This window comes from Arachis stenosperma, chromosome 9 (genome assembly GCF_014773155.1).
Source record: "Arachis stenosperma cultivar V10309 chromosome 9, arast.V10309.gnm1.PFL2, whole genome shotgun sequence".
NCBI classification, from domain to species: domain Eukaryota; kingdom Viridiplantae; phylum Streptophyta; class Magnoliopsida; order Fabales; family Fabaceae; genus Arachis; species Arachis stenosperma.
The window spans coordinates 38,829,532-38,843,575 of NC_080385.1; the positions used below are offsets into that span (position 1 = coordinate 38,829,532).

At 34.0% G+C, this 14,044-nt stretch overlaps 1 protein-coding gene across 1 annotated transcript; it reads right to left on the minus strand.

Moving 5' to 3' along the window:
- Positions 1–4,061: 4,061 nt before the first annotated feature.
- Positions 4,062–13,254, minus strand: LOC130948359 (presequence protease 1, chloroplastic/mitochondrial-like). The gene is made up of 19 exons (XM_057877080.1): positions 12,883–13,254; positions 12,603–12,786; positions 11,918–12,092; positions 11,683–11,815; positions 11,289–11,359; positions 10,338–10,421; positions 10,053–10,143; positions 9,018–9,538; positions 8,767–8,931; positions 8,466–8,684; positions 8,250–8,377; positions 7,057–7,246; positions 6,889–6,972; positions 6,690–6,787; positions 6,267–6,531; positions 5,956–6,118; positions 5,692–5,872; positions 5,444–5,515; positions 4,062–4,438 (listed from the first exon to the last, which is right to left on the minus strand). The coding sequence occupies exons 1-19, from the start codon at positions 13,175–13,177 to the stop codon at positions 4,297–4,299; spliced, it is 3,261 nt and encodes a 1,086-aa protein (XP_057733063.1). The 5' UTR covers positions 13,178–13,254; the 3' UTR covers positions 4,062–4,296.
- Positions 13,255–14,044: the final 790 nt, after the last annotated feature.

A 14,044-nucleotide genomic window follows, 5' to 3' on the forward strand; every position in this document is an offset into this window, starting at 1 on the left:
TGTAAAACAGCATGCCCCCAAACCGAGGTTGGGAGATTTGTTCTCATAAGAAAGGGTCTAGCAATTAATTGGAGGCGTTTAATAAGCGATTCTGCTAACCCATTTTGTGTGTGAACATAAGCTACTGGATGTTCAACACTTATTCCATTAACCATACAATAAGCATCAAAAGCTTGGGAAGTAAATTCACCAGCATTATCAAGACGAATTGCTTTAATTGGATTTTTTGAAAATTGTGCTTTTAATCGAATAATTTGAGTCAATAATCTTGCAAACGCCAGATTGCGAGAAGATAATAAGCACACATGTGACCATCTTGAAGATGCGTCTATTAGGACCATAAAATATCTAAAAGATCCACATTGTGGATGAATAGGTCCACATATATCACCTTGAATCTTTTCTAGGAATTCAGGGGACTCAAATGCAACATTTACTGGTGATGACCTTAAAATTAACTTTCTCTGAGAACATGCAGCACAACAAAATTCACTAGTTTTAATAATTTTCTGGTTCTTTAGTGAATGTCCATGGGAGTTTTCAATAATTCTCCTCATCATGGTTGTTCTCGGATGACCTAATCGGTCGTGCCAAGTTATGAATTCATTTGGGCTAATAAACTTCTGGTTTACAGTGGTATGTGATTCAATTGCACTAATTTTGGTATAATATAACCCGGATGAAAGTGAGGGCAACTTTTCTAATATAACTTTTTTATTTGAATCATGAGTTGTGATACATAAGTACTCATGACTTCCCTCATTCATAGTCTCAATATGATATCCATTTCGGCGAATATCTTTAAAGCTCAACAAATTTTTTTGAGACTTGGTAGACAACAGTGCATTATTTATTATGAATTTTGTTCCTCCGGAAAACAAAATTATAGCTCTTCCGGAGCCTTCAATCACATTGCCTGAGCCAATAATAGTATTAACACATTCTTCTTTTGGCACAAGATGGGTAAAATATATATCACTTTTGAGAATAGTGTGCGAACTTACACTATCCGCAAGGCATACATCTTCATTACATATCATTGCCATTCTCTTCAAAGACAAATAATAATAAAATGAGTAGTATGCACAGTTAAATTGAATACTTGATCGGAGTTATTTTTCTAAAAAATACTGCACATAAAAATAATGTCATATACTAATTTTTTTTTAAAACATGACATATTTAATGATTTCAAAATTTATAAACATTAATATTTCATTATTTATATACATCACATTTGAAATTTAAATACATAGAAAATAAAACTTAATAATAAGTTCTTTACATTATTTATTTACATGGATACATAACAATCTCACATTTTAAACTATTCCATCATTGATCAAATGACCAATATTTTCTTCAGGATCCTCAAAGAAATCAGATACATCATAATGAGTGGTGGAATTTTCAGCATCATTTGAAACGAAATTTGATTCTTTTCCCTTGTCGTCCTTTTTCAAAGATGCCTGGTAAAGATCGACTAGGTGCCTTGGGGTATGGCAGGTACATGACCAATGGTCCTTTCCACCACAATAGAAACACTTATCCTCTGTTGATTTATTCTGCCCGATATTTTTTTCTTTATCCCACTTCTGGTGAGATCCTCTCTTTTGAATATAATTCATTTTCCTTCCATAATTTTTCTTGTTATTAAAAGCTTTCCATTTACCTCTTCTGGGGTAATTTGCCGTATTTACTTCAGGAAATGGGCCGGCGCCAGATGGGCGCGCTTCATAATTTTTCAATAGCAACTCATTGTTGCGTTCAGCAACAAGAAGGCAAGAAATTAACTCAGAATATTTTTTAAACCCTTTTTCTCGATACTGCTGCTGCAAGAGCACATTCGAGGCATGGAAGGTTGAGAAAGTTTTCTCCAACATATCATGATCAGTGATCTTTTTCCCACATAATTTCATTCGTGAGGTGATTCGAAACATTGCAGAATTATATTCATTTATGGATTTAAAATCTTGTAGACGCAAGTGCGTCCATTCATATCGAACTTGAGGAAGTATCACCGTTTTCTGATGATTATACCTTTTTTCAAGGTCTTTCCAAAGATCTGTAGGATCTTTTAATGTGAGATATTCATTTTTCAATCTTTCGTCAAGATGACGACGAAAAAAAATCATGGCTTTGGCTTTTTATCTTTTTGGGATGCATTATTTTCAGGCTTAATGGTATCTCCAAGATCCATTGAATCAAGATGAATTTCAGCATCTAATATCCATGATAAATAATTGTTTTCAGATATATCAAGACCATTGAATTCAAGATGAGAGAGTTTCGACATAATGAAAATTTGTTACCTGAGTCTTCCTAAAAATTTGATTAGAATCTCGTGCTGATAACGTGCTGTAAAATAAAAGATATACTAAATATAAAATAAAGATGTATAAATAGAAGACTTTAATATTAATATAATTAACTTAATTCATACATGTATTTACTAATATTATATAAAGTAATGCGTGTATATATATATATATATATATATATATAGTAAGAGAGAGATATTGCTCAAAAAAAGAGAGAAAATTATTATTGTTTGTTTATTGCTGTGTGCTTTACTCCAAGACAAAAACCTCTATTTATAAGCGTATAAAAAAATAATTTTTCAAATTACATTAAATGAGATTCTCCTTAAAACTCTGAGCTTTGTAGAAAAATAGGCATCCAACAAAACTATCTTATCACAATACCTTAAACTTACTTCCGTGGCACTGTTCCTAACGCTACACACGTTCAAAACTTAACAAGAGAGTCAAATCCTTATTCACTTTATAAACTGATTTGGTTCTGCTACAATTACGGTCCGAGTTATGGACCGAGATGAACCAAAAGATGGGCCCCGCCTTTTTTATATTTATAAATTTTTGAATAAAGATAATTCAAAATTAAACTAGATTTTGCTTTGCTGTTAAAATTTATTTGATATTTTTTTTAATCTTTTAACAACAAAAATTAGGCGTTATTTGTATAAAGTATAAACTAAAAAAATCGCATTAATGAGGAAAGGTTAATTCAATTAAGCAACTGATTTCGATCATAAAAAATATAATCAGTATTTGTAATTAAATAGAATGTTAAATTAATGTTAAAAATTATTATTCCAGTAGTATTTATGAGAAAATTTTATTTTGATGAAACTTAAATGTAAATTAAGTGTAAATTATTGATTTTAAGAGCACGATTTTGAAGAGCACGATTTTGATCTTAATTAAGTGTAAATTATTGATTTTATTGAATTAAATCATTATTTCATCTCAAATACACCATTTTATTTATAATTAATTATAATTTAGTGATTTAGATAAACTTTAGCACATAATTTTATGTAAAGCTTATTATTTGACCTCTAATTAATTGTTACTATTTGACTTCAATTAATATTTTTTATATTATACGATATTATTTTTATTTTAAAATAATTTATTTTAGTATAAAATATAAATACGATATAATATTTGTTAAATTTAATTTTTAAAAATAAATTTTTATTATTTTAGTATATAAAATTTACAAATTTTTATATGCTAATTTTACATTGGATTGACCTGATTTAGTTTGCTCTCTTCCAAGTCGGGTTAAAATAAATCCAGTGACTTTTAGGCCAGATCCGGGTCTAATTAAAGTTATGAAACTCATTCTGATAGGCCTATAAACACTTTGAATTTAATTTAAATCATCACTTCATGTGAAGTTTACTTTTGCAGCCAAAATTTAGTTAGTTAATATATTGTTGAGATCCAATTTAAAGCATGATTTGAATGTCAATTATTGATTTGGATCAAATTGGGAGCATCACGCCACGTAAAGTAGTTCACTATTACACACAAAATTTAGTGTCAATTTAGTAGTCAATAAGATTAAGCTTAGAGAAAAATTTCGTGTCATTTCCACTATTGCACATCTAATTAAGTGTCTAGTAGTAATTTGGATCAAATTTAAAGCATCAATTGGTGTGATTTACTTTGAGAGAAACCGCATTTTATTCTCTAAATTGCAAAAGTTACCGCGTTAGTCTTTTAAAGTAAAGGATACAAAGATATCAACAGTTTCCAAACAACGAATAGAACCACGTATTGTTTATTAGTTCGTATTGTAGAATGTTTTTACAGCATGCAACTATTTGCTATATTCTTGAAGATTTCGTATCATCATATGCCTAAAGTTTGAAATCAACAGCTTTAAATTAAAATACATCGGCCTTAATAAATCTATCTATAGGCAGCTACAGTATATTGTACAAAATAATAAAAGGTACCAATTGGTGACTAATAAATCCTTATTCTAAAGGGCTTTCTTTACTTGAAAGAAGTTGAAACGCTCCTTGTTAGCCGCATCCACATCCTCGGGAGATGCCACTGCAACAGTAACCCCTTTATCCTTGACTGCTTCCATTGCATCCACGAATTCTTTGAAGTCTTTCAAACTGGGGAAGAAACACAACCGAATGAGAACAAATTGGTTTCAAAGTTGGACCAAAACAGATGTTTCAGCATCAAATTGTGCTAGTATAAAGAATTTGTCAAAAAAAAATTCATATTCCTTTGATTCCTTGGTCTTTCTTCTGTAAGTATACAACAGCATCCAAGACCATTAACGAGGCAAAACCCTCTTGCAACATGTTTCAAATGTATTTGGGAAGATTAGGCCTCTGAGCAACAAAATGTAACAAATTGATTACATCAAGCTACATGGAAAGTCACTTCCGAATTAATCCGTGATCATGTTGATATTGATTCTGGACTTAGAAACTAATTTCGGGTAAGAAAGTTAAACTCCAGAGTGGTCCTTGAAATTGACTGCTTGTACCAAAAAGATGTATTCCAATTGTACCATAAAGGTCCTCAAGATTGAAAAATTTGCACCACATTGGTCCCCCACCCCCCTTTCCATCGAGTTACTCATCACGCCGTGAGTGACCTGGTAAATACCCTTCCACGGTGGACTAGACGATACGACATTATTTTAGTTTTGACGCTAAATTCTTTGATGAAACAACATCATTCAACCTTAATGAACTACAAAATGTTGTACGTCCCATGAAAAAATGTATGACCATTAAGGTTAAACAATGTCGTTTAATCAAACATTTAGTGCCAAAACTAAAATGATGATGTTTTGTCTAGTCCAACATGGAAGGGATGTGCCAACGGAAAAGTGAGGGACTAACATGGTGCAACTTTTTAAATCTCAAAGAAGTTTATGGTGCAATTGAAATCTTGGAGACCTTTTCACCGCAAGCGGCCCATCTTAGGTACCACTCTGGGTAAGAAGAGCAAACTGCATCACTTTGCTTCATCGGTGATCTCTTCCGTTTTTGGGAAAAAAAATGCTACATCCAATAGTAGTGGATCCAAAAAGTCCAAAAGTAGCACGTATTGAAAGAAAAAGTAGAACATTACAAAGCATTATAAACAATGAGCACATTTACCTAGTAGATAATATCTCTTCACGTCTCCTTTGCCTTTCTTCCTCTGTGATTCCCAGCAAGTATCGTAACATGCTGCAATTCGAAATAAAAGCGCAGGAATTGTTATGACAAGAAAAGCACCAATAAAAGCAAAGCTAGGACCAATAGTTAATATTTCAGCAATTAATCCAATTCTTCCATTGAGACCAAGTAAAAAAAATATCCAGTGAAAACAAGCTTCAGAGGTATAAATGATATGACAGACATACCTGCTATATCCTTTGGCATCAGGAAGTTGATAGGAATCTACATCTCCAATGGTTCCTATGATAGCTTTTGTCAGAGTATCATTATCCATTTCCAATTCTCTTAAAAAGTCACCAGTTCCATCATATACATCAAGTGTCTTCAGCAAGTTCGGATCTCGATAAGATAAGAAGCTAAAAACACCTGGAGAAATAATTCATAGTTAGGGCTGAAAGGATGGTGCTCAATAAGCCTACCTTTACGGCTAAAACAAAGTAGAGACATACCTGAATGAGTATCAAAATCGCAGAAACCTCCATAAGCTCCACCGCTAACACGTACACGATCCCATAACCATGTATTGCTAATGTATTTGGAAATAACATAGGCACTCCCACTAAGCTTATAACCACTATCATAAATGTTTGCTGCTTTACCGACATAATTAACCTATAGAAGGAAACACCACATATATAAATATATTTCCCTTAGAAACATAGATTACATGCAACCAATAAGAATCAGAATAAAATTTCATATATCCTTGAATATCAGAAATAATAGGTTAACAAGGGATGATAAAAAGGAATCATCTTACCTGAGTAGGTATGACAATAGCTTCATTTGTCAATGGAAGTGTAGCACTCCAATTAGTTGTGGTAATGGGAGACCTAGTAGGCAGCAGATCAACAAACTTCCCCACAGCCTTTTCTGTGTTTGCTAGGTTTTTTCCATCAGCGGTGATATTTATTAAGCAACCTTGCTTGGAAAATACAGATTTACGAATCTCCTCAAGAGATGACGATATATTCACCCAATCTTGATCAACTCTCTCTTCAAGAGTTCGCAGGAATTCAAGGTAACTGGAAAAGAATATAGCAGGCATTTAAGTATATGATTTTGTTTCCATATTGAACAGGAAAGTAAATTAAAAAATCAATCATGAAACTTCAAAAACTACAGTAAACAAAAGTTAAACCAGCCCGAACAACAAATCATAGTAGTATCTCAAAATTCCAACCTGAGACCACCCATCTTTTCTGACATCCAGCCTGCAGTATTTAGTTTAGCATCCATCCTTGCAGCTGCAATTCCATGACCACTGCCTCTTAACCGGTTCTGACAACAGACAAAAATGCACAACATATCAGTTTAGATATTATTATCTGTATACTCTGCCTTTTTAGCCATCTCTTTACATATGACAATGTGATAATTACCTCCATTCTTGCTCTACTCTGGGAAACAAATTGTTTGAAACGCTGTTGATCTTCAAATTGTACATCTTGAAGAATGGTATTAATCTATAGTAAAGTAGCATGCAAGAAATTAGGCTCGACATGAATACACTAATAAACTTGGGAAAACTAAAGCAAACTTGAAAATACCAAATCATAAAGATCTTCAGCACGCCCAGCCATGGCTTTGCCTCGAACAATCATGTGACTAGATGGATCATCCTTGCCCCGCACTGATGAGGTAAATGGATAAACTGATATTCCTCCGGTTTTTCTTCCGATTAATTGGTTTAGTTGGACAAATGTCAAGTCCTTTGTTCCCATTTCCAGCAATGATTGGCTGAAAAAATATAAAAAATAAAAAATAGGAGAGTTCAAAAGCTAAATGTAATCATATCTGCCAAGAAGATGCTTTTGATATATGTTAGTAAAGGACAGTCTGGTGATCAAGTATCCACATTAACACAAGGTCCGAGAAAGGACCGCCCCAAAGGGTGTAATGTAGGTAGGCAGCCTAACCAGATATATGTTAGTATTAAGCAGAAATTCCCTTAGCGGAAAAGGTTCAGGGACAGCCTAGGAATTACGCAGAATCGTAATAGAAGGTTCAAGTGGACCCTCAAGGCCTAACTGACATAGGTGAGGTGAAAGAAATGCCATTGGCATGTAGAGCAGCATGTGTGAATTCTGTTAGTGCACAGGAGTAAGGGAAAAGGGTTTTATGCTGTCCTTGAGAATAGGCTTGGGAGAGAGGAGCTTCCCCCTTTTATTTTGCTAATTCTCATCTCTGTCATCAGTAAGCTGAGATCCAGCTTCACTTGTGTAAAAAATACCAAAAACTTATCCCTTCTACTACTGTATTGATGGGTTCCTCACAATATAAAACAGAAGAACCAAAACACGAAATGAGAAAGAAAAGAAAATATTTATTGTAAACGATTATGCTAAAAAGGAACATATTGTGGTGGTGGTGGTGATTGTGGGAGGGGGCTGGGGAGGATTGGAAGAGTGCAGAATTTGGATAGGAAAAATCTAACAATTTGTTTAACATCATAACATTACCTATAAACAACCAAAGCAACTTCTTAAATGAGATTTAACAAAAATGGATAACAAAACTCATGATAAAAGTCAAGGAAAATATAACTATGAGGGTACATTTGTTTGGAGGTAAAAAGTGGGGGCAATTTTACTTAAATGAATTTCATGTGTAAAATTTTTACTCCCAACCAAATATATCCTCAATCAAATTTGCTATCCCCGATAAATCAACCATACAATACTAGGAGCTGTTAATTGACAGAAGCAAAATATTAAACATCCTTCAAAGGTTACATAATTACCAAAACAGTGGGACCAAGGGAAGAAGCTCTCGCTTCAATGAACTCATGTCAAATACTAATTCAGTGTAAAACACATCATTGGTGAAGAGATCATGCTGCAAAACTTTTACTCCATTGATATCACCAACCTGCATTTAGCATGGAAGTCCTTGTGAAATCTCTAGAGATCATAAAGAAAATGTGTAAGCTCTGATCATGGAAAGTAGCAATGATAACCTCAATGGGAACATAAATAGGTTCTTTTGGAATATCTTGCAAAGAAAGGCTAGGAACAGTTTTCAGAGCTTCTGGTGGGTCAGAAGTTTCCTGCTTAAGCCGAAGGTCATGAGTAGCTTGGGAGAGCTCCTCCAAATCTTCTTTTGTCATCCCAGCTTTAACTTTCTGCAGGATCTCTTTTTCTGTGGCTTCATCACGAGCAGCCTTTTCAGGATCAGGCTGACAAGGAAATATTTTCATCAATAAACAACACAGCAAAATCTAACATGTGTTTTCAGGGGAAAAGTAAGTAAATAAGTACCTGCATTTCCACAGTAACTCGATGTGGGTTATTCAAGATGAATTTCTCTATTAGAGGAGAAAAGACAGCTTTAGATCCCTCCTTTGCAAGTCTGGATTTTAGATCTTGAAGAGGTTTCTCATATTTCAATGGCTCAAATGGATTCATATCATAAATCCATTTACCCTACAATACGCAATTATAGCAATTATAAATCTGAATCATCAGTATAAAGAATGCCCATTTTCCACACCACAATTATGCAAACTTACAATGGACCGGAGCATGAGTGACAAGCCACGAGGAAACGAACCAGTGTTGTTCTCCCTTAGAGAAAACTCAATTGTATTCATAGATGCCTCAACAGCATCCGTATCAAAACCTTCGTTGGCCAACTTTTTTAGTGTAGTCATGACTAGCTCTTCTACCTTATGAATATCCTGTTCAGAAACTCCCTTCAACCCAATGCTGAATTGAGGCTGAAGTAGTTCATCTTCAACCCCACCACCAACAATGGCATCTCCGAGTCCACTTTCTAGCAAAATTTTTCTCAGTGGTGAAGCAGGAGTTCCCAACAGAAGATGATCCAGAAACCCAAGTGCTAGCTCAGTTTCCAAGTCCAATGGTTTATCAGAGAGCAACCAGTTAAGGGTGACCATATGCTGCTTCTTCAAATCAGCCCCTTCGCTAGCAGGATATTTCTCAATAATCCGAACCGGCTTAGAAAATAGTTTCTGTGGTTCAATCTTTGATTCATTTGGAGCCAAACTTGCATCAAACATGTCTAAATACTCTGGACAAAAAACACAAGGCAGAAAGAAGTAAGCTGCTAACTGCTACAAGTATAAACTCTAAAAAGAAAAATTCATAACTTACTTGGCAACAAATATACACAGCGTATACAAGTAAAATAAAGACAGGAATATATTAAGCAGTAGCACAACTATATACAAAGGAGGATGCACCCAGAAATAAGAGGAAGCCCTTGTAAACATCAAGATTCAATGGGTTGAGAAAAACTGTAGTAGAGAGCTACCAGTCTTGGCATAAGTATAGAGTATCTACTTGTCATTGCACAAGGTTGATGCAAGAGACTGAGCAATACAGATTCGCTTAGCTAAGACCTAGAGGGTCCTCTGTGAGCATCAAAATAGCCCCCGCAAGGTAAAATGCATTTTGGAAAGTTAGTCAAGCTTTAGTCATTCAGATTGACTAGGAGTAAGGGCTACAATCTACAGGACCACCACAATGAGACCACTATTGTAAGCATGTGTATTTAAAGAGTAAGTTAAACAAAATTTTATTACCACCCAGGATGCGGAGGCGCTCATTTGGATCATCATCTCCATAAAACCATATTCGTGAATTGCTGGGATGGTAATACTTGCGATGAAATTCCTGTCAAACAAAAAAAGAAAACGAAAAAGAAAAAAATAGATCCGTCACCAAGGTATAATGCACAAGAATATCCATAATGTTTCGCCATTATGCTACATAAAGAGCAAGGACAGCTACTACTGAAACAATATTGGGAATGATGAATGGTGTACTACAAGCATGCTTGAACATGATTGTCAATAGTCAATACAAACCTTAAACTCCTCAAATGTCAACTTGGGAATGACTTGAGGATCACCTCCACTGTCAACACCATAGGTAGTATCAGGGTAAAGGGCCTGCAACATAGTTACATTCAACAAACACACCAAAAAAATTTAAGAAAAAAATAAATAAATAAAACATAAAATAATAGAAGTACTAAAACCTGTAGTAATTGTATAAAATGAAAATATATAATTGATAACTAACATATATTCACAAAGAATGAATGATGCTTTCAGGCTCAAGAGACTCGAGCTTGCAAATTGCACTTCAAATGTTGACATAATTAAAAAAAAAAAAATAGAAAAAAAACTTCATAAGATAATATTCTCCAATACCGACACCATTGTTATACCAGTTTAGAATCACAATTACAAAGTGTTATGTGTTATCTTACAGTTTTCTGCCCCCTATCCCCCTTTCTTTTCTTTTTTCAACATCAAATGTTAAGAGGCACTGAATTAAAATCTTAAAGAAAAATGAATTAAATGGATCTACCCATTCCTGTCATTGAGTTGCAGGATGTTTTCTTTTCATGTGGTTAATTTTCCGTTCATGGAGTACATCACCAGTGAGATATCTTCGGCTTCTGCCATCTTTTATCTTTGTTTAACCGGTGGTTATCTTCTTTGTTATTTAATATTTATCCACCGATTGTGTTCAATTAACATGTTGTCAGCATATCATTCTCTTGGTTGCTTGTCTTCTGTTCTTCTAATTGTTACTTAGTGGATAATCTTCTTTACACTACAGCTGTTTTCAATCTTCTTCAGAGTTTGGACAATAAGTCACTCACTTTATACAGCTTACTTTCAAGAATTTTATTCATCTTTAGGAATGAGTACAATTATGTTTATGGGTTTCATTGAAATGATTCAATATTTGACAACTACAGTTGATAAGTAGAGAAAAGAAAAAGAGGAAGCTATTTAGAAACTTGCCTGCTGAGAAATCCGGCCAAGTATATTATCTGGTTGAGAATAGACACCCTTCATTTCATTAAATACAACACCTGGAAGCAAATAAAAAAACATTACGGAAAGTAATTGAAAAACATACAATGCCAAAATTATTAATGCAAGAAAAATTCTACAAGGCCTAGAGTGATACAAAGAAATAGAGATAAAGGAATATTCTAGGCCCTGATATTTCAAAATAGCAATCCTGAGGTTACACTTTATGATTCACGTCCTTTTGTGATTCATAGTGTGTAGCTTCAACGACTAAATTGTTATTTTTGAAATCGCAAGGACCAATTTGAATCATGGAGTCACTAAATCTCAATGACCAGCATGAACCTTTGCTTGGAAGAGATACATGTTGTGTTTTACGAACCTTTATAAGTGATATCTTCAGAAGGATCATTGAGCTCAAAGTGCCAACCCTCCTGCTGAAAAGTCTGAAAGTCCTCCACACATCTAGGAAAGAAAACCGCATCTAGGTAGACATCAACCAAATTATAGAAATCCTGTTCAGAAAGATACCAATCTTGCAGCTCATCTCAGTCCCAATTATTAGATTCAAGAATGAAAGGGTAAAGTTAAACTGATAATGTCATAGAGTTGGTTACCTTAGTATTTGTGGAAGCAACCGGGTAACATGTCCTATCAGGATATGTGAATGCATTGAGGAAAGTGTGCAAGCTTCCTTTCAATAATTCAACAAATGGTTCTTTTAAAGGATATTTTCTTGATCCACATAATACACTATGCTCCAAGATGTGAGGAATACCAGTAGAATCTTTCCTGCATTAGAAAATAGTCAATAATTTGGTGATTGAAGTTTTAATTAAGGAAGACAATGCTCCGGCATAATATTTAATTAAGAGTAATGTTAGATAACAAACTTTTTTCAGCTAATATCAACCAACTTTTTTAAAACTTTATTTATTTTAAATTCTATTATAGACCCTAAATCATAAACCTTTAATCCTAAATAAAAAATTATAAACCTAAACACTAAAGCCGGCTAATGTTGGCTAACTAAAAGTTGGTTCCCATACATTGTCGTTAAGTAATTGCTTCTAACAGGAAAATGTGATAACTAGGTTGTGAACACTGAACAGAATAGGCTGTATGGAGTAAAGTTAAACAGTAAAGATGGGTAATGTTGGCTAACTAAAAGTTGATTCCCTATACATCTTCATTAAGTAATTGCTTCTAACAAGAAAAATGTGACAGCTAGGCAGTGAACAGAATAGGCTGTATGGAGTGCTGAAGAGTAAATATTCTTTGATAGAGAAATAGAGCACTTACGGAGGAGTGCGAAAAACAATACCAAATACTTTATTCTCATCGTGATTGGAAACAGACATGACCTCTGCCCCAGTCTTCCTGTGCCGGAAAAGCACTGCTTTAGATTTGCATTCTGGAATGAATTCCTCGGAAACTTTCTCAAACCCCAACTCAAGGGCAACTTCGTCCTTTACATGAGGAAACTCTGCATAGTGCATCCAAGAAAATCATAAAATTAACTAACTACAAACAAGATATAGAAAAGCATTACTAATTAAACAGTTCCAATACCGTAACATACCTGGAGAAGGAGAAGGAGAAGGAGATGATGGAATAGAAGGGGATGCAACTGCTCTAGGAGACAGCAACGAGAAGTGCTTCCTGCTGCTCAAGTAAGGCGAGGGGGCAAATCTCCAGTGGCGGCGTTGCAAAGAGTGTCTTACAGTTGGGGATGGCGATAACGATAGCTTTGGCTTTGGCGTTGAGGGGAAGAGGATGGATGAAGAAAGAGAAGTTCTGCAGGAGCGGGATAAGAGGTATCTGCCGCAAGCCATAGAAGTGCACGATAGAGAACGAACAATCGCGGCCCTTTCCATTGCCAAACGCCGAAACCTACTATGTTATCTGCTACTTGCCTGCTACCCGAAAAAAATCGTTAACCATCCCAAATGATCTTTAAAAATAGAAAATGTAAACTAGTAAAATGGTGCTAAAAGTTTACGTAGTTGATAAAAATATCTTAAATGATAATAAGTAAGCCACAAAAATTTAAAAACATAAGAAAAGCATTTTAAAGATCAGATTGCATTTTTCTTGTTAATAGTATTGGAAAAGAGAAAGTGTATACACGAAGTCGCGAACACTTTTATTGAAATTTGTTTAGCACTTAATTATTAAAAAAAATAAATAATTTTATCCTATTAAATATCATTTTAGACTATTAAAAATATTAACAATGATTAATTAATGACTAAACATCATAAATTCTGCTGATCTTTTAATATTCTTCATTAAAAAATTATACCGTATCCCACTCTACTTTATACCAATAAGTTATCCATATTATTTTTGTTGTTTAGTGAGGTTTTAGGGATAAAAATAGCTCTAATGGCATATTAGAAATTTGCAATCTGTTTGGCCTAATTTGGTCTGTTATAAAATAGATATAAGGTCAGGTTTTTGTAAAAGTTTTAATATATTAAAAAGTCGGACCTAAGTTTACTAATTAGTTTTAGAGGAATTCTCCACATACAAGCGTTTTTCCATACAAGTCATACAAGTCATTTATTTTTTCTCTTTTTCTTTTTCTTCTCCTTCTTCGTTTTTGAAGTGTTTCATCTTCATCGTCTTGTTTCTCCTCATTCTTCTTTTGATTTTGCAACATTATGTATTTTTTTTCTTTGTTTGATTTTTTTCTCCCAAAAAGAATTATGAGAATATGAAATAAAAAAATGAAGAAGAAA

Coding starts and splice junctions, on each gene's coding strand:
- LOC130948359 (XM_057877080.1), bottom strand. CDS start 13,177: ATGGAAAGGGCCGCGATTGTTCGTTCTCTATCGTGCACTTCTATGGCT. Junction 6,973..7,056: donor CTGAAGATCTTTATGATTTG/GTATTTTCAAGT, acceptor ACTTTACTATAG/ATTAATACCATTCTTCAAGA. Junction 4,439..5,443: donor GAAGAGATATTATCTACTAG/GTAAATGTGCTC, acceptor TTTCTTCCCCAG/TTTGAAAGACTTCAAAGAAT.